This window comes from Panulirus ornatus, chromosome 30 (assembly GCF_036320965.1).
Source record: "Panulirus ornatus isolate Po-2019 chromosome 30, ASM3632096v1, whole genome shotgun sequence".
NCBI lineage: Eukaryota > Metazoa > Arthropoda > Malacostraca > Decapoda > Palinuridae > Panulirus > Panulirus ornatus.
The window spans coordinates 22,899,963-22,922,188 of NC_092253.1; the positions used below are offsets into that span (position 1 = coordinate 22,899,963).

At 42.3% G+C, this 22,226-nt stretch overlaps 1 protein-coding gene across 7 annotated transcripts in view; it reads left to right on the forward strand.

Annotated features, from left to right (window-relative positions):
- Nucleotides 1-22,226, forward strand: part of LOC139758476 (phosphatidylinositol 3,4,5-trisphosphate 3-phosphatase and dual-specificity protein phosphatase PTEN-like) — a 342,351-nt gene that overhangs the window by 267,295 nt on the left and 52,830 nt on the right. For 4 of the 7 annotated variants that reach the window (XM_071679944.1, XM_071679940.1, XM_071679939.1 and 1 more), the window contains one exon: nucleotides 19,233-19,395. The exons of the other annotated variants lie outside the window; for them this stretch is intronic. In XM_071679944.1, coding sequence (XP_071536045.1) covers nucleotides 19,233-19,333 — 101 coding nt within the window. In that variant the 3' untranslated portion in view covers nucleotides 19,334-19,395. The remainder of the gene's footprint in view (nucleotides 1-19,232; nucleotides 19,396-22,226) is intronic. 7 annotated transcript variants of the gene reach the window in all.

Here is a 22,226-nt window from a genome sequence, read left to right on the forward strand (position 1 = left end):
CTGTCAGTGGATTGAATCAGGGCATGTGAAGCGTCTGGGGTAAACCATGGAAAGCTGTATAGGTATGTATATTTGCGTGTGTGGACGTATGTATATGCATGTTGTATAAGGGTGGGTTGGGCCATTTCTTTCGTCTGTTTCCTTGTGCTACCTCGCAAATGCGGGAGACAGCGACAGAGCAAAAAAATATATTTTTTTTTATTATACTTTGTCGCTGTCTCCCGCGTTTGCGAGGTAGCGCAAGGAAACAGACGAAAGAAATGGCCCAACCATCCCCCCCATACACATGTATATACATACATCCACACGCAAATATACATACCTACACAGCTTTCCATGGTTTACCCCAGACGCTTCACATGCCTTGATTCAATCCACTGACAGCACGTCAACCGCGGTATACCACATCGCTCCAATTCACTCTATTCCTTGCCCTCCTTTCACCCTCCTGCATGTTCAGGCCCCGATCACACAAAATCTTTTTCACTCCATCTTTCCACCTCCAATTTGGTCTCCCTCTTCTCCTCGTTCCCTCCACCTCCGACACATATATCCTCTTGGTCAATCTTTCCTCACTCATTCTCTCCATGTGCCTAAACCACTTCAAAACACCCTCTTCTGCTCTCTCAACCATGCTCTTTTTATTTCCACACATCTCTCTTACCCTCACGTTACTCACTCGATCAAACCACCTCACACCACACATTGTCCTCAAACATCTCATTTCCAGCACATCCATCCTCCTGCGCACAACTCTATCCATAGCCCACGCCTGGCAACCATACAACATTGTTGGAACCACTATTCCTTCAAACTTACCCATTTTTGCTTTCCGAGATAATGTTCTCGACTTCCACACATTCTTCAAGGCCCTCAGAATTTTCGCCCCCTCCCCCACCCTATGATCCACTTCCGCTTCCATGGTTCCATCCGCTGCCAGATCCACTCCCAGATATCTAAAACACTTAACTTCCTCCAGTTTTTCTCCATTCAAACTCACCTCCCAATTGACTTGACCCTGAACCCTACTGTACCTAATAACCTTGCTCTTATTCACATTTACTCTTACCTTTCTTCTTCCACACACTTTACCAAACTCAGTCACCAGCTTCTGCAGTTTCTCACATGAATCAGCCACCAGCGCTGTATCATCAGCGAACAACAACTGACTCACTTCCAAAGCTCTCTCACCCCCAACAGACTTCATACTTGCCCCTCTTTCCAAAACTCTTGCATTTACCTCCCTGACAACCCCATCCATAAACAAATTAAACAACCATGGAGACATCACACACCCCTGCCGCAAACCTACATTCACTGAGAACCAATCACTTTCCTCTCTTCCTACACATACACATGCCTTACATCCTCGATAAAAACTTTTCACTGCTTCTAACAACTTTCCTACCACACCATATATTCTTAATACCTTCCACAGAGCATCTCTATCAACTCTATCATATGCCTTCTCCAGATCCATAAATGCTACATACAAATCCATTTGCTTTTCTAAGTATTTCTCACATACATTCTTCAAAGCAAACACCTGATCCACACATCCTCTACCACTTCTGAAACCACACTGCTCTTCCCCAATCTGATGCTCTGTACATGCCTTCACCCTCTCAATCAATACCCTCCCATATAATTTACCAGGAATACTCAACAAACTTATACCTCTGTAATTTGAGCACTCACTCTTATCCCCTTTGCCTTTGTACAATGGCACTATGCACGCATTCCGCCAATCCTCAGGCACCTCACCATGAGTCATACATACATTAAATAACCTTACCAACCTGTCAACAATACAGTCACCCCCTTTTTTAATAAATTCCACTGCAATGCCATCCAAACCTGCTGCCTTGCCGGCTTTCATCTTCCGCAAAGCTTTCACTACCTCTTCTCTGTTTACCAAATCATTTTCCCTAACCCTCTCACTTTGCACACCACCTCGACCAAAATACCCTATATCTGCCACTCTATCATCAAACACATTCAACAAACCTTCAAAATACTCACTCCATCTCCTTCTCACATCACCACTACTTGTTATCACCTCCCCATTTGCGCCCTTCACTGAAGTTCCCATTTGCTCCCTTGTCTTACGCACTTTATTTACCTCCTTCCAGAACATCTTTTTATTCTCCCTAAAATTTAATGATACTCTCTCACCCCAACTCTCATTTGCCCTTTTTTTCACCTCTTGCACCTTTCTCTTGACCTCCTGTCTCTTTCTTTTATACGTCTCCCACTCAATTGCATTTTTTCCCTGCAAAAATCGTCCAAATGCCTCTCTCTTCTCTTTCACTAATACTCTTACTTCTTCATCCCACCACTCACTACCCTTTCTAATCAAACCACCTCCCACTCTTCTCATGCCACAAGCATCTTTTGCGCAATCCATCACTGATTCCCTAAATACATCCCATTCCTCCCCCACTCCCCTTACTTCCATTGTTCTCACCTTTAAAAATATATATATATATATATATATATATATATATATATATATATATATATATATATATATATATATATATATATATATTTTTTTATTATACTTTGTCGCTGTCTCCCGCGTTTGCGAGGTAGCACAAGGAAACAGACGAAAGAAATGGCCCAACCCCCCCCCATACACATGTATATACATACGTCCACACACGCAAATATACATACCTACACAGCTTTCCATGGTTTACCCCAGACGCTTCACATGCCTTGCTTCAATCCACTGACAGCACGTCAACCCCGGTATACCACATTGCTCCAATTCACTCTATTCCTTGCCCTCCTTTCACCCTCCTACATGTTCAGGCCCCGATCACACAAAATCTTTTTCACTCCATCGTTCCACCTCCAATTTGGTCTCCCTCTTCTCCTTGTTCCCTCCACCTCCGACACATATATCCTCTTGGTCAATCTTTCCTCACTCATCCTCTCCATGTGCCCAAACCACTTCAAAACACCCTCTTCTGCTCTCTCAACCACGCTCTTTTTATTTCCACACATCTCTCTTACCCTTACGTTACTCACTCGATCAAACCACCTCACACCACACATTGTCCTCAAACATCTCATTTCCAGCACATCCATCCTCCTGCGCACAACTCTATCCATAGCCCACGCCTCGCAACCATACAACATTGTTGGAACCACTATTCCTTCAAACATACCCATTTTTGCTTTCCGAGATAATGTTCTCAACTTCCACACATTCTTCAAGGCCCCCAGGATTTTCGCCCCCTCCCCCACCCTATGATCCACTTCTGCTTCCATAGTTCCATCCGCTGCCAGATCCACTCCCAGATATCTAAAACACTTCACTTCCTCCAGTTTTTCTCCATTCAAACTCACCTCCCAATTGACTTGACCCTCAACCCTACTGTACCTAATAACCTTGCTCTTATTCACATTTACTCTTAACTTTCTTCTTCCACACACTTTTCCAAACTCAGTCACCAGCTTCTGCAGTTTCTCACATGAATATATATATATATTTTATTTATATTATACTTTGTCGCTGTCTCCCGCGTTTGCGAGGTAGCGCAAGGAAACAGACGAAAGAAATGGCCCAACCCCCCCCAATACACATGTATATACATACGTCCACACACGCAAATATACTTACCTACACAGCTTTCCATGGTTTACCCCAGACGCTTCACATGCCTTGATTCAATCCACTGACAGCACGTCAACCCCGGTATACCACATCGCTCCAATTCACTCTATTCCTTGCCCTCCTTTCACCCTCCTGCATGTTCAGGCCCCGATCACACAAAATCTTTTTCACTCCATCTTTCCACCTCCAATTTGGTCTCCCTCTTCTCCTCGTTCCCTCCACCTCCGACACATATATCCTCTTGGTCAATCTTTCCTCACTCATTCTCTCCATGTACCCAAACCACTTCAAAACACCCTCTTCTGCTCTTTCAACCACGCTCTTTTTATTTCCACACATCTCTCTTACCCTTACGTTACTCACTCGATCAAACCACCTCACACCACACATTGTCCTCAAACATCTCATTTCCAGCACATCCATCCTCCTGCGCACAACTCTATCCATAGCCCACGCCTCGCAACCATACAACATTGTTGGAACCACTATTCCTTCAAACATACCCATTTTTGCTTTCCGAGATAATGTTCTCGACTTCCACACATTCTTCAAGGCCCCCAGAATTTTCGCCCCCTCCCCCACCCCATGATCCACTTCTGCTTCCATGGTTCCATCCGCTGCCAGATCCACTCCCAGATATCTAAAACACTTCACTTCCTCCAGTTTTTCTCCATTCAAACTCACCTCCCAATTGACTTGACCCTCAACCCTACTGTACCTATATATATATAGGGTATTTTGGTCAAGGTGGTGTGCAAAGTGAGAGGGTTAGGGAAAATGATTTGGTAAACAGAGAAGAGGTAGTCAAAGCTTTGCGGAAGATGAAAGCCGGCAAGGCAGCAGGTTTGGATGGTATTGCAGTTAAATTTATTAAAAAAGGGGGTGACTGTATTGTTGACTGGTTGGTAAGGTTATTTAATGTATGTATGACTCATGGTGAGGTGCCGGAGGATTGGCGGAATGCTTGCATAGTGCCATTGTATAAAGGCAAAGGGGATAAGAGTGAGTGCTCAAATTACAGAGGTATAAGTTTGTTGAGTTTTCCTGGTAAATTGTATGGGAGGGTATTGATTGAGAGGGTGAAGGCATGTACAGAGCATCAGATTGGGGAAGAGCAGTGTGGTTTCAGAAGTGGTAGAGGATGTGTGGATCAGGTAGAAAAGCAAATGGATTTGTATGTAGCATTTATGGATCTGGAGAAGGCATATGATAGAGTTGATAGAGATGCTCTGTGGAAGGTATTAAGAATATATGGTGTGGGAGGCAAGTTGTTAGAAGCGGTGAAAAGTTTTTATCGAGGATGTAAGGCATGTGTACGTGTAGGAAGAGAGGAAAGTGATTGGTTCTCAGTGAATGTAGGTTTGCGGCAGGGGTGTGTGATGCCTCCATGGTTGTTTAATTTGTTTATGGATGGGGTTGTTAGGGAGGTGAATGTAAGAGTTTTGGAAAGAGGGGCAAGTATGAAGTCTGTTGGGGATGAGAGAGCTTGGGAAGTGAGTCAGTTGTTGTTCGCTGATGATACAGCGCTGGTGGCTGATTCATGTGAGAAACTGCAGAAGCTGGTGACTGAGTTTGGTAAAGTGTGTGAAAGAAGAAAGTTAAGAGTAAATGTGAATAAGAGCAAGGTTATTAGGTACAGTAGGGTTGGGGGTCAAGTCAATTGGGAGGTAAGTTTGAATGGAGAAAAACTGGAGGAAGTAAAGTGTTTTAGATACCTGGGAGTGGATCTGGCAGCAGATGGAACCATGGAAGCGGAAGTGGATCATAGGGTGGGCGAGGGGGCGAAAATTCTGGGAGCCTTGAAGAATGTGTGGAAGTCGAGAACATTATCTCGGAAAGCAAAAATGGGTATGTTTGAAGGAATAGTGGTTCCAACAATGTTGTATGGTTGCGAGGCGTAGGCTATGGATAGAGTTGTGCGCAGGAGGGATGGATGTGCTGGAAATGAGATGTTTGTGGAGAATGTGTGGTGTGAGGTGGTTTGATCGAGTAAGTAACGTAAGTGTGAGAGAGATGTGTGGAAGTAAAAAGAGCGTGGTTGAGAGAGCAGAAGAGGGTGTTTTGAAATGGTTTGGGCACATGGAGAGAATGAGTGAGGAAAGATTGACCAAGTGGATATATGTGTCGGAGGTGAAGGGAACGAGGAGAAGTGGGAGACCAAATTGGAGGTGGAAAGATGGAGTGAAAAAGATTTTGTGTGATCGGGGCCTGAACATGCAGGAGGGTGAAAGGAGGGCAAGGAATAGATTGAATTGGAGCGATGTGGTATACCGGGGTTGACGTGCTGTCAGTGGATTGAATCAAGGCATGTGAAGCGTCTTGGGTAAACCATGGAAAGCTGTGTAGGTATGTATATTTGCGTGTGTGGACGTATGTATATACATGTGTATGGGGGTGGGTTGGGCCATTTCTTTCGTCTGTTTCCTTGTGCCACCTCGCAAACGCGGGAGACAGCGACAAAGCAAAAAAAAAAAAAAAATTATTATTTTGCTTTGTCGCTGTCTCCCGCGTTAGCGAGGTAGCGCAAGGAAACAGACGAAAGAATGGCCCAACCCGCCCACATACACATGTATATACATACACGTCCACACACGCAAATATACATGCATATACATTTCAATGTACACATATATATACACACACAGACATACATATATACACATGTACATAATTCATACTGTCTGCCTTTATTTGTTCCCATCACCACCTCGCCACACATGGAATAACAACCCCCACCCCCCTCATGTGTACGAGGTAGCGCTAGGAAAGGACACCAAAGGCCCCATTCGTTCACACTCAGTCTCTAGCTGTCATGTAATAATGCACCGAAACCACAGCTCCCTTTCCACATCCAGGCCCCACACAACTTTCCATGGTTTACCCCAGACGCTGCACATGCCCTGGTTCAATCCATTGACAGCACGTCGACCCCGGTATACCACATTGTTCTTATTCACTCTATTCCTTGCACGCCTTTCACCCTCCTGCATGTTCAGGCCCCAATCAATCAAAATCTTTTTCACTCCATCTTTCCACCTCCAATTTGGTCTCCCCCTTCTTGTTCCCTCCACCTCTGACACATATATCCTCTTGGTCAATCTTTCCTCTCTCATTCTCTCCATGTGACCAAACCATTTCAAAACACCCTCTTCTGCTCTCTCAACCACACTCTTTTTATTTCCACACATCTCTCTTACCCTTACATTACTTACTCGATCAAACCACTTCACACCACATATTGTCCTCAAACATCTCATTTCCAGCACATCCACCCTCCTGCGCACAACTCTGTCCATAGCCCATGCCTTGCAACCATACAACATTTTTGGAACCACTATTCCTTCAAACATACCCATTTTTGCTTTCCGAGATAATGTTCTCGACTTCCAAACTTTCTTCAAGGCTCCCAGAATTTTCGCCCCCTCCCCCACCCTATGATTCACTTCCGCTTCCATGGTTCCATCCGCTACCAGATCCACTCCCAGATATCTAAAACACTTTACTTCCTCCAGTTTTTCTCCATTCAAACTTACCTCCCAATTGACTTGACCCTCAACCCTACTGTACCTAATAACCTTGCTCTTATCCACATTTACTCTTAACTTTCTTCTTTCACACACTTTACCAAACTCAGTCACCAGCTTCTGCAGTTTCTTACATGAATCAGCCACCAGCGCTGTATCATCAGCGAACAACAACTGACTCACTTCCAAAGCTCTCTCATACAGAACAGACTGCACACTTGCCCCTCTTTCCAAAACTCTTGCATTCACCTCCCTAACAACCCCATCCATAAACAAATTAAACAACCATGGAGACATCACGCACCCCTGCCGCAAACCTACATTCACTGAGAACCAATCACTTTCCTCTCTTCCTACACATACACATGCCTTACATCCCCGATAAAAACTTTTCACCGCTTCTAACAACTTGCCTCCCACACCATATATTCTTAAAATCTTCCACAGAGCATCTCTATCAACTCTATCATATGCCTTCTCCAGATCCATAAATGCTACATACAAATCCATTTGCTTTTCTAAGTATTTCTCACATACATTCTTCAAAGCAAACACCTGATCCACACATCCTCTACCACTTCTGAAACCACACTGCTCTTCCCCAATCTGATGCTCTGTACATGCCTTCACCCTCTCAATCAATACCCTCCTATATAATTTACCAGGAATACTCAACAAACTTATACCTCTGTAATTTGAGCACTCACTCTTATCCCCTTTGCCTATGTACAATGGCACTATGCACGCATTCCGCCAAGCCTCAGGCACCTCACCATGAGTCATACATACATTAAATAACCTTACCAACCAGTCAACAATACAGTCACCCCCTTTTTGAATAAATTCCACTGCAATACCATCCAAACCTGCTGCCTTGCCGGCTTTCATCTTCCGCAAAGCTTTCACTACCTCTTCTCTGTTTACCAAATCATTTTCCCTAACCCTCTCACTTTGCACACCACCTCGACCAAAACACCCTATATCTGCCACTCTATCATCAAACACATTCAACAAACCTTCAAAATACTCACTCCATCTCCTTCTCACATCACCACTACTTGTTATCACCTCACCACTTGCGCCCTTCACCGAAGTTCCCATTTGCTCCCTTGTCTTACGCACTTTATTTACCTCCTTCCAGAACATCTTTTTATTCTCCCTAAAATTTAATGATACTCTCTCGCCCCAACTCTCATTTGCCCTTTTTTTCACCTCTTGCACCTTTCTCTTGACCTCCTGTCTCTTTCTTTTATGCATCTCCCACTCAATTTCATTTTTTCCCTGCAAAAATCGTCCAAATGCCTCTCTCTTCTCTTTCACTAATACTCTTACTTCTTCATCCCACCACTCACTACCCTTTCTAATCAACCCACCTCCCACTCTTCTCATGCCACAAGCATCTTTTGCGCAATCCATCACGGATTCCCTAAATACATCCCATTCCTCCCCCACTCCCCTTACTTCCATTGTTCTCACCTTTTTCCATTCTGTACTCAGTCTCTCCTGGTACTTCCTCACACAGGTCTCCTTCTCAAGCTCACTTACTCTCACCACCCTCTTCACTCCAACATTCACTCTTCTTTTCTGAAAACCCATACAAATCTTCACCTTAGCCTCCACAAGATAATGATCAGACATCCCTCCAGTTGCACCTCTCAGCACATTAACATCCAAAAGTCTCTCTTTCGCACGCCTGTCAATTAACACGTAATCCAATAACGCTCTCTGGCCATCTCTCCTACTTACATAAGTATACTTATGTATAGTGGTTTTGATGCACGAGACCGGGTCATAGTGATGGGTGATTTGAATGCAAAGGTGAGTAATGTGGCAGTTGAGGGAATAATTGGTATACATGGGGTGTTCAGTGTTGTAAATGGAAATGGTGAAGAGCTTGTAGATTTATGTGCTGAAAAAGGACTGATGATTGGGAATACCTGGTTTAACAAGCGAGATATATATATATATATATATATATATATATATATATATATTATATATATATATATATATATATATATATATATATATATATATATATATATATATATAGAGGATGTGTGGATAAGGTGTTTGCTTTGAAGAATGTATGTGAGAAATACTTAGAAAAGCAAATGGATTTGTATGTAGCATTTATGGATCTGGAGAAGGCATATGATAGAGTTGATAGAGATGCTCTGTGGAAGGTATTAAGAATATATGGTGTGGGAGGCAAGTTTTTAGAAGCAATGAAAAATTTTTATCGAGGATGTAAGGCATGTGTACGTGTAGGAAGAGAGGAAAGTGATTGGTTCTCAGTGAATATAGGTTTGCTGCAGGGGTGTGTGATGTCTCCATGGTTGTTTAATGTGTTTATGGATGGGGTTGTTAGGGAGGTGAATGCAAGAGTTTTGGAAAGAGGGGCAAGTATGAAGTCTGTTGGGGATGAGAGAGCTTGGGAAGTGAGTCAGTTGTTGTTCGCTGATGATACAGCGCTGGTGGCTGATTCATGTGAGAAACTGCAGAAGTTGGTGACTGAGTTTGGTAAAGTGTGTGAAAGAAGAAAGTTAAGAGTAAACGTGAATAAGAGCAAGGTTATTAGGTACAGTAGGGTTGAGGGTCAAGTCAATTGGGAGGTAAGTTTGAATGGAGAAAAACTGGAGGAAGTAAAGTGTTTTAGATATCTGGGAGTGGATCTGGCAGCGGATGGAACCATGGAAGCGGAAGTAGATCATAGGGTGGGGAAGGGGGCGAAAATCCTGGGCGCCTTGAAGAATGTGTTGAAGTCGAGAACATTATCTCGGAAAGCAAAAATGGGTATGTTTGAAGGAATAGTGGTTCCAACAATGTTGTATGGTTGCGAGGTGTGAGCTATGGATAGAGTTGTGCGCAGGAGGATGGATGTGCTGGAAATGAGATGTTTGAGGACAATGTGTGGTGTGAGGTGTTTTGATGGAGTAAGTAACGTAAGGGTAAGAGAGATGTGTGGAAATAAAAAGAGCGTGGTTGAGAGAGCAGAAGAGGGTGTTTTGAAATGGTTTAGGCACATGGAGAGAATGAGTGAGGAAAGATTGACCAAGAGGATATATGTGTCGGAGGTGGAGGGAACGAGGAGAAGTGGGAGACCAAATTGGAGGTGGAAAGATGGAGTGAAAAAGATTTTGTGTGATCGGGGCCTGAACATGCAGGAGGGTGAAAGGAGGGCAAGGAATAGAGTGAACTGGATCGATGTGGTATACTGGGTTTGACGTGCTGTCATTGGATTGAATCAGGGCATGTGAAGCGTCTTGGGTAAACCATGGAAAGCTGTGTTGGTATGTATATTTGCGTGTGTGGACGTGTGTATGTGCATGTGTATGGGGGGGGGGTTGGGCCATTTCTTTCGTCTGTTTCGTTGCGCTACCTAGCAAACGCAGGAGACAGCGACAGAGCAAAAAAAAAAAAACTATATATATATATATATATATATATATATATATATATATATATATATATATATATATATATATATATATATATATATGTTCTGGAAGGAGGTAAATAGGGTGCGTAAGACAAGGGAGCAAATGGGAACTTCAGTGAAGGGCGTAAATGGGGAGGTGATAACAAGTAGCGGTGATGTGAGAAGGAGATGGAATGAGTATTTTGAAGGTTTGTTGAATGTGTCTGATGACAGAGTGGCAGATATAGGGTGTTTTGGTCGAGGTGGTGTGCAAAGTGAGAGGGTTAGGGAAAATGATTTGGTAAACAGAGAAGAGGTAGTAAAAGCTTTGCGGAAGATGAAAGCCGGCAAGGCAGCAGGTTTGGATGGTATTGCAGTGGAATTTATTAAGAAAGGGGGTGACTGTATTGTTGACTGGTTGGTAAGGTTATTTAATGTATGTATGACTCATGGTGAGGTGCCTGAGGATTGGCGGAATGCGTGCATAGTGCCATTGTACAAAGGCAAAGGGGATAAGAGTGAGTGCTCAAATTACAGAGGTATAAGTTTGTTGAGTATTCCTGGTAAATTATATGGGAGGGTATTGATTGAGAGGGTGAAGGCATGTACAGAGCATCAGATTGGGGAAGAGCAGTGCGGTTTCAGAAGTGGTAGAGGATGTGTGGATCAGGTGTTTGCTTTGAAGAATGTATGTGAGAAATACTTAGAAAAGCAAATGGATTTGTATGTAGCATTTATGGATCTGGAGAAGGCATATGATAGAGTTGATAGAGATGCTCTGTGGAAGGTATTAAGAATATATGGTGTGGGAGGCAAGTTGTTAGAAGCAGTGAAAAGTTTTTATCGAGGATGTAAGGCATGTGTACGTGTAGGAAGAGAGGAAAGTGATTGGTTCTCAGTGAATGTAGGTTTGCGGCAGGGGTGTGTGATGTCTCCATGGTTGTTTAATTTGTTTATGGATGGGGTTGTAAGGGAGGTAAATGCAAGAGTCCTGGAGGAGGGGCAAGTATGAAGTCTGTTGGGGATGAGAGAGCTTGGGAAGTGAGTCAGTTGTTGTTCGCTGATGATACAGCGCTGGTGGCTGATTCATGTGAGAAACTGCAGAAGCTGGTGACTGAGTTTGGTAAAGTGTGTGGAAGAAGAAAGTTGAGAGTAAATGTGAATAAGAGCAAGGTTATTAGGTACAGTAGGGGTGAGGGTCAAGTCAATTGGGAGGTGAGTTTGAATGGAGAAAAACTGGAGGAAGTGAAGTGTTTTAGATATCTGGGAGTGGATCTGTCAGCGGATGGAACCATGGAAGCGGAAGTGGATCATAGGGTGGGGGAGGGGGCGAAAATTTTGGGAGCCTTGAAAAATGTGTGGAAGTCGAGAACATTATCTCGGAAAGCAAAAATGGGTATGTTTGAGGGAATAGTGGTTCCAACAATGTTGTATGGTTGCGAGGCGTGGGCTATGGATAGAGATGTGCGCAGGAGGAGGGATGTGCTGGAAATGAGATGTTTGAGGACAATGTGTGGTGTGAGGTGGTTTGATCGAGTAAGTAACGTAAGGGTAAGAGAGATGTGTGGAAGTAAAAAGAGCGTGGTTGAGAGAGCAGAAGAGGGTGTTTTGAAATGGTTTGGGCACATGGAGAGAATGAGTGAGGAGAGATTGACCAAGAGGATATATGTGTCGGAGGTGGAGGGAACGAGGAGAAGAGGGAGACCAAATTGGAGGTGGAAAGATGGAGTGAAAAAGATTTTGTGTGATCGGGGCCTGAACATGCAGGAGGGTGAAAGGAGGGCAAGAAATAGAGTGAATTGGAGTCATGTGGTATACAGGGGTTGACGTGCTGTCAGTGGATTGAAGCAAGGCATGTGGAGCGTCTGGGGTAAACCATGGAAAGCTGTGTAGGTATGTATATTTGCGTGTGTGGACGTGTGTATGTGCATGTGTATGGGGGGGGGGTTGGGCCATTTCTTTCGTCTGTTTCCTTGCGCTACCTCGCAAACGCGGGAGACAGCGACAAAGTATAAAAAAAAAAAAAAAAAAAAAAAAAAAATATATATATATATATATATATATATATCCCTGGGGATAGGGGATTAAGAATATTTCCCACGTATTCCCTGCGTGTCGTAGAAGGCGACTAAAAGGGGAGGGAGCGGGGGGCTGGAAATCCTCCCCTCTCGTTTTTTTTTTTTTTTTTAATTTTCCAAAAGAAGGAACAGAGGGGGCCAGGTGAGGGTATTCCAAAAAAGGCCTAGTCCTCTGTTCTTAACGCTGCCTCGCTAACGCGGGAAATGGCGAATAGTTTAAAAGAAAGAAAGAATATATATATATATATATATATATATATATATATATATATATATATATATCCCTGGGGATTGGGGATTAAGAATACTTCCCACGTATTCCCTGCGTGTCGTAGAAGGCGACTAAAAGGGGAGGGAGCGGGGGGGCTGGAAATCCTCCCCTTTCGTTTTTTTTTTTTTTTTTTTTTTTTTTTTTCCCTCAAAAGAAGGAACAGAATTGGGCCAGGTGAGGGTATTCCCTCAAAGGCCCAGTCCTCTGTTCTTAACGCTACCTCGCTAATGCGGGAAATGGCGAATAGTTTGAAAGAAAAAAAGAAAAATATATATATATATATATATATATATATATATATGTGTGTGTGTGTGTGTGTGTGTGTGCGTGCGTGTGTGTGTATGTGAGCAGAAGTGGCCTTTATTCTTTTGCTTTCTGGCGCTACTTCGCTAATGTAGGAAAAGGTGATCAAATATGAAATGTTTACTTTATTTCATTTATTATACTTAATTGCTGTTTCCTGCGTCAGTGTGGTAGCGCCAGGAAACAGACGAAGAATGGCCCATCCACTCATATACACTTTTTTTTTTTTTTTTTTTTTGCCACTGTCTCCCGCGTTTGCGAGGTAGCGCAATGAAACAGACGAAAGAAATGGCCCAACCCACCTCCATACACATGTATGTACATACGTCCCCACACGCAAATATACATACCTACACAGCTTTCCATGGTTTATCCCAGACGCTTCACATGCCCTGATTCAATCCACTGACAGCACGTCAACCCCGGTATACCACATTGATCCAATTCACTCTATTCCTTGCCCTCCTTTCACCCTCCTGCATGTTCAGGCCCCGATCACACAAAATCTTTTTCACTCCATCTTTCCACCTCCAATTTGGTCTCCCACTTCTCCTCGTTCCCTCCACCTCCGACACATATATCCTCTTGGTCAATCTTTCCTCACTCATTCTCTCCATGTGACCAAACCATTTCAAAACACCCTCTTCTGCTCTCTCAACCACGCTCTTTTTACTTCCACACATCTCTCTTACCCTTACGTTACTTACTCGATCAAACCACCTCACACCACACATTGTCCTCAAACATCTTATTTCCAGCACATCCATCCTCCTGTGCACAACTCTATCCATAGCCCATGCCTCGCAACCATACAACATTGTTGGAACCACTATTCCTTCAAACATAGCCATTTTTGCTTTCCGAGATAATGTTCTCGACTTCCACACATTCTTCAAGGCTCCCAGGATTTTCGCCCCCTCCCCCACCCTATGATCCACTTCTGCTTCCATGGTTCCATCCGCTGCCAGATCCACTCCCAGATATCTAAAACACTTTACTTCCTCCAGTTTTTCTCCATTCAAACTTATCTCCAAGTTGACTTGACCCTCAACCCTACTGTACCTAATTACCTTGCTCTTATTCACATTTACTCTTAACTTTCTTCTTTCACACACTTTACCAAACTCAGTCACCAGCTTCTGCAGTTTCTCACATGAATCAGCCAACAGCGCTGTATCATCAGCGAACAACAACTGACTCACTTCCCAAGCTCTCTCATCCACAACAGACTTCATACTTGCCCCTCTTTCCAAAACTCTTGCATTCACCTCCCTAACAACCCTATCCATAAACAAATTAAACAACCATGGAGACATCACTCACCCCTGCCGCAAACCTACATTCACTGAGAACCAATCACTTTCCTCTCTTCCTACACGTACACACTCCTTACATCCTCGATAAAAACTTTTCACTGCAACTAACAACTTGCCTCCCACACCATATATTCTTAATACCTTCCACAGAGCATCTCTATCAACTGTATCATATGCCTTCTCCAGATCCATAAATGCTACATACAAATCCATTTGCTTTTCTAAGTATTTCTCACATACATTCTTCAAAGCAAACACCTGATCCACACATCCTCTACCACTTCTGAAACCACACTGCTCTTCCCCAGTCTGATGCTCTGTACATGCCTTCACCCTCTCAGTCAATACCCTCCCATATAATTTACCAGGAATACTCAACAAACTTATACCTCTGTAATTTGAGTGTATCATATACACATATATGTACATAAATGCACTTACATGCTCATATACATACATATATGTATAAAGACATACTATACATATATACACATGTACGTACTCATATGTGCATGCCTTCATCCATTCTTGTCACTAACCCCACCAAACAGGAAATAGCATCACTACCCTCTGCTTCAGCGAGGTAGTGCCAGGAAAACAAACAAAAAGGCCACATTCCTTCGCACTCAGTCTCTAGCTGTCATGTGTAATGCACAGAAACCACAGCTCCCTATCCTCATCCAGGCCCCACAGACCTTTCCATGGTTTACCCTAGAGGCTTCACATGCCTTGGTTCAGTTCAAGACAGCATGTTGACCCCGGTTAACAGCATGTTGACCCTGGTATACCACATTGTTCCAATTCACTCTATTCCTTGCACGCCTCTCCCCCTCCAGTATGTTAGGCCCGATCACTCAAAATCTTTTTCACTCCATCCTTCCATCTCCAGTTTAGTCTTCCACTTCTCCTTGTTCCCTTCACCTCTGACACATGTATCCTCTTTGTCAGTCTTTCCTCACTCATTCTCTCCATATGTCCAAACCATTTCAACACACCCTCTTCTACTCTTTCAACCATACTCTTTTTAATTCCACACATCTGTCTTACCCTCTCATTACTTACTCGACCAAACCACCTCACTTCAGTTCCAACACATCCACCCTCCTCCATACAGCCCTATCTATAGCCCATGCCTCGTAACATATAATATTGTTGGAACTACTATTCCTTCAAACATACCCATTTTTGCTTTCCAAGATAACGTTTTCTCCATCCATGCATTTTTCATTGCTCTTAGAACCTCCAACCCCTCTGCAGTTTTTCGCTCGAATCAGCCACCAGTGCTGCATCATTGGCGAGCAACAATTGACTCACTTCCCAGGCCTTCTCATCCCCAGCAGACTACATATTCGCCCCTCGCTCCAAAACTCTTGCATATACCTCCCTAACTACTCCATCCATAAGCAAAGTAAACCATAATGGGGACATCACATTTATTCTGATACACCCTATGACCTGCCCTGATCTTCTCTGATACACCCCAGGACCTACCTTGATCTACTCTGATACACCCCATGGATTTGCTGTGTTACTCCTCATGACCTGCTGTGGTATCCTGCATCAAATTCCCTGTTCTGCTCTGATAAACCCCACCACCTGCCTTACTGTGCTCTGATACACCCACCACCTTCCCTGATCAGCTTTGATACACACCACATTGTTCCTTGATACACCTGCCCTTATCTGCTTTGATATCCCCACCATATACCCTGATCATCGCTGATACATCCCACTATCTGCCCTGATTGGCTCTGATGCACCCCATGATATGCCCTGATTTGCTCTAATACACCCCATGACCTCTTCTGATACACCTCTACCCTAAATAATGGGTGTAGTCTAAACTGACCAAGCTGCTCTAAAGTCTTCCTTCTTGACTGGTTCTGATCATACAAGTGGCACTGTCCTTCCCTAGCAAACCACCACATCCTCCAACCTTTGAACTAGCCTTAGTAAGTCACAATGTTCTCCAGCCTCTGAACTGTCCTTAGCCAGCCATCATATCTACAACCACTGAACTATTCATAGTGAGCCACCATATCCTCCAACCGCTGAGCTGTTCTTAGCGAACCACCCCATCCTCCACCCACTGAACCATCTCTAGCAAACCACCTCATTCTACAACCACTGAACTATCCTTTGCAAGCCACTGAACTATCCCTAGTGAACACCACTTCCTCCAACTACTGAACTATCCCTAGTGGGCCACCTCGTTCTCCATCCACTGAATTATCTCTAGCGAGCCACCTCGTCCACCAACTACTGAACTGTATCTAGTGAGCGTCCATGTCCTCCAACCTCTGACCTATCCCAAGCAGACTGCCATGTCCTTCAGCCATGCAGAGTCATCTTTTAGTTCATTGTCAATCTGGGATGGATTTATTGTCATGCTGCTTTGGGCCAGTGTGCAATTTTGTGCATGGTTGGATTCAGTTTAGTTGCAAAACGAGAGGGCAGTGGAGTATAGTTCATTGTAATGTGAGTGTAGTGTGCAGGTTGCAGATAGTGAAGTTTAGCCTTATTACAAAGTCATTATGTAAGGTTGTGTTATGCACTCTTATTTTTTAATGATACATAGAGTCCATATGTAATATTGTGAAATATCATATGCGGTCAATGTATAGCATAGTGGAGTGTCATTACAGGGTGAAGAAATAGTTTAATATTATGATGTATCAGTGTCTAGTGTAGTGTCACATTGACTGTTATGTTACATACTGTAGTGTTTTATAGAAGTTGTGTTTTATGCAGCAGAATGTCATTATGAAATGTGTAATGATGAGAATACAGTAATGAGCTTGAAAATGCAAGAGTCAATGATTACATGACCTAAGGTGATGTGGAGGGACTTAGCAAGGAATTTGTATTGGTTAACAATTGTATAGATGATGTGCAGAGAGATTCAGTATTGATAAAGTTTAGAAAAGCATTCTTCACTGGCCTCCCTCCCCTCTCTCCCATTTTCAAATAACAAACCATTGTGGTACTTCTTAGTGAATGTTTTATTTATTGATTTATTGAGCATTTTTAGGTGTGATAAGATTATCCTCACAGCAGAGTTTAGAGGCATTAGAGGGTATAGTGTTATTCTAAGGAGTTTCAAATATTTAAAACTTTAGCCTCTTGCACTGTGAGGCAAAACTTTATTGAAATAGAAAAAAAGTAATTTCAGAAGTATCAAGCTTATTTTTACTTAGAGAATTTGAAAAGGGAGGCAGAATTGAGTAGACTGGTACATGAAAGTCACGCTCTCTTCCAGGGAGCTATGATGCACGATTGTAAAAAGAATCTTATGGGATAACACTTGGAATTCTTCACAGCACTCTGGTTAAGCCATATCTTTACATTTCATTAAACTTATCTAACACCAGTTTTTTATCAGTTGCTGGTGCATTTAGTATGTATCCTTCACCATGTACTAGGATGTTGTTGATGTCGTATAAACATTAGTATTTTTCAGTGTTTCCACTTACATGAGTATTTGAGGGAGGTCTTGCATCAGTTGATATGCTTAATGTGTAGGCATGCATATTGACATATAAATCAGAAATATATCGGTATATTGTCTCAACAAGTATGTTTGTGCATTAATATATAAATCAGAAATATATCCATATATTGTCTCTACCTTTATGCTTGTGTATGCACACAAGAGCTTTTGCATGTAATTACCTGTTTGTCCAGTATGGGTGTTTTACACTTGTGGAGTCTCATATCATGCATTTGCATGTGTATGTGTATTTTTGTTTGCATATATTTTTGTTTATGTGCAATGTTCTCTCTTGCATAGTTGTACATTGGGGCTTGCATGCTTTTGTTTGAGCTATTTATAGCAGTCTAGATGACAAAGTGTCAGAGTTTTCTTGTTCCAGAAAAGTATAAAACTGTTTAACTGATTACTGGAGTACTTAGATAGTGATGGGTTCAATTTTTTGATGTACATGTTTTTCACATGTTAATGATTACATTTTTCTCAAAGAGTTGTTGAAGCTTAGGAATGTGAATGGTAAATCATTACTTAAACTACTTCATTTTTTATATGAATGACACAGACACATAATTCACACATGGTAGGTTTGTTCCTTATGAATAGTGTGAATTTACAAAATATTTATTCATGATTTTGTAATAGCTAGAATAATGAACATAAAACTAATAGTCATGAATGTCAGATTGATGAAAGATGTATGTATTATTCTCATTAATTTTATAGGTAATAATAATGGATACATGTTCATACCCAAGTTTACAACTTATTTTCCAGTTAATACTACAGTGAATGGTTGTGTCAGTGCCTCATCTTATTTCATATTCCTTTTATAGGTTTAGAGGACGTAAAAACAAGCTACAGCTTGCAGAATCTCAGTAAAATTTTGTCACCATTAGTATTTTTATGTCCTGATAGTATCATCAATATATTCCACACGTACTTTGATTGTCATGCAGTTGGACATTGAACTTGGTGAGAATGATTTTAAGATTTTGATATCTTTAAAAGCACATTAGGCTTACATGGATGATATGATATCAGTATTTTACGAAAACAATGTTGAACACTTTAGTGTTGGATGTTTTTTGGTTCAACTCTGTCCTTTTCCTGTATCACAAGCTACACACTAAATGGGAAATGACTCACCTGCTTTTGTTTACAAATGTTTGTGTGAGGTATTAAGAGTGCAATAACCCGCCCTCAGATGGCCACTGCCCAGAGCGCTACGTGGGTCGCTATCGGCTCATGTCGGACTGTTCAGCTGCCCACCCGAATCATTACACGATGCCGGAGGGCCCTACATGACCCTAGCCCCCCTCACCTCCACACATCCTGCTTCCCCATGACACAAACATGAAGTACATCCCGTACGTTTTCTATCGCAGGTTTTTTATCCTTCATGCACATTCGCACTGTTTTTAGATTTTAGTTCCCAATTGAAAACTTTAAGGCCATGTTTTACTTTGCTTATGGTATGGTACTAAAATTTATTTAGTAATTTGATATTTGTGCAGTTATGAATTACATAGAAAAATATTACATATAACTATTTGATGAACCTGAAGCAGGATTCAAAATATGGCCATAGCTGGTAATGTTGCTTCTCCAAACCCTAAGATACTTTAAACACCTCTTATTGGTACAAAATGTAGATCAGCTGTAAGACGACCTCACCACAAGCACAAGTACCTGTGTATATGATATGATATGATATGATATGATATATATAAAAGCACATGTACTTATCAGTTAGTTTATACAAAAGCACCTGTACATCCTCCACTTAGCTTAGTGCCTGTATTGTATAGAAGCACATGTGTATTCCCTACAGTGCCTGGATCTGCTGTAATATAGTGATTTGTGAGTGTGAATTCTTATGAAAATCAGATTTGCATGTTTTGTATTAGTGCAAGTATATGTATACTCTATTTGTAAAAAGATTCCATTGCTGTATAGACATGATATTATTGAGATCTTACTTAAGCGCTTGCATTTCTTGGGTGGGCAATGCATACCATTTGGACTAATTGTGACATTTATATAAATTGTGTACCCCATATAACCTTGGATGATGGTAGCATTTTATTACAAAAGAAGTATATTTTGAATGTTTATCGCAGATGATATTTATGATAGAGAATCCAATACTGGATAGAATTAGCTTCATTCTGTTTAATTGGGAGAGAGACTAATATTAAAATGCCTTTATTGTTTTTGATATTAACATTTCCATTCTACCAGCATCAACTCTGTTCCTAAGAAAATGTTCTGGCTTTAGGCTTTTGTAGATTGTCATTCCTTCCTATCATTTTAGAATCTGAAGAAGGAAAATAATGATTAACGAAAGAGCAGGGCTGAACAAATCCTATACTAATTCTCACACACACACACACACACACACACACACACACACACACACACACACACACACACACACACACACACACACACACACACACACACACACACACACACACACACACACACACACACACACACACACACACACGGCAACAGTAGCATCAGCAGTCGTAACTGAGGGGAACCAAAGCTTGAGAAAAGACTTTTGTTTCAATATTCTTCAGAAACACCTATTTTACAGGTGATATAAGGGTCTCAGGAGTGTTTTTAGGGGAAAACATTCCTGTATGCAATTGCAAATTAGCTGATAGATCAAGGTAGGGTGTGATGGGAATAGCTATAAAGAGTGCTGAACAATTAGTTGTTACTGTAGTGGACATCCACCACCCTTTTTTTTTTTTTTTATTATACTTTGTCGCTGTCTCCCGCGTTTGCGAGGTAGCGCAAGGAAACAGACGAAAGAAATGGCCCAACCCCCCCCCATACACATGTATATACATACGTCCACACACGCATATATACATACCTACACAGCTTTCCATGGTTTACCCCAGACGTTTCACATGCCTTGATTCAATCCACTGACAGCACGTCAACCCCGGTATACCACATCGCTCCAATTCACTCTATTCCTTGCCCTCCTTTCACCCTCCTGCATGTTCAGGCCCCGATCACACAAAATCTTTTTCACTCCATCTTTCCACCTCCAATTTGGTCTCCCTCTTCTCCTCGTTCCCTCCACCTCCGACACATATATCCTCTTGGTCAATCTTTCCTCACTCATTCTCTCCATGTGCCCAAACCACTTCAAAACACCCTCTTCTGCTCTCTCAACCACGCTCTTTTTATTTCCACACATCTCTCTTACCCTTACGTTACTCACTCGATCAAACCACCTCACACCACACATTGTCCTCAAACATCTCATTTCCAGCACATCCATCCTCCTGCGCACAACTCTTTCCATAGCCCACGCCTCGCAACCATACAACATTGTTGGAACCACTATTCCTTCAAACATACCCATTTTTGCTTTCCGAGATAATGTTCTCGACTTCCACACATTCTTCAAGGCTCCCAGAATTTTCGCCCCCTCCCCCACCCTATGATCCACTTCCGCTTCCATGGTTCCATCCGCTGCCAGATCCACTCCCAGATATCTAAAACACTTCACTTCCTCCAGTTTTTCTCCATTCAAACTCACCTCCCAATTGACTTGACCCTCAACCCTACTGTACCTAATAACCTTGCTCTTATTCACATTTACTCTTAACTTTCTTCTTCCACACACTTTACCAAACTCAGTCACCAGCTTCTGCAGTTTCTCACATGAATCAGCCACCAGCGCTGTATCATCAGCGAACAACATCTGACTCACTTCCCAAGCTCTCTCATCCCCAACAGACTTCATACTTGCCCCTCTTTCCAAAACTCTTGCATTTACCTCCCTAACAACCCCATCCATAAACAAATTAAACAACCATGGAGACATCACACACCCCTGCCACAAACCTACATTCACCGAGAACCAATCACTCTCCTCTCTTCCTACACGTACACATGCCTTACATCCTCGATAAAAACTTTTCACTGCTTCTAACAACTTTCCTCCCACACCATATATTCTTAATACCTTCCACAGAGCATCTCTATCAACTCTATCATATGCCTTCTCCAGATCCATAAATGCTACATACAAATCCATTTGCTTTTCTAAGTATTTCTCACATACATTCTTCAAAGCAAACACCTGATCCACACATCCTCTACCACTTCTGAAACCACACTGCTCTTCCCCAATCTGATGCTCTGTACATGCCTTCACCCTCTCAATCAA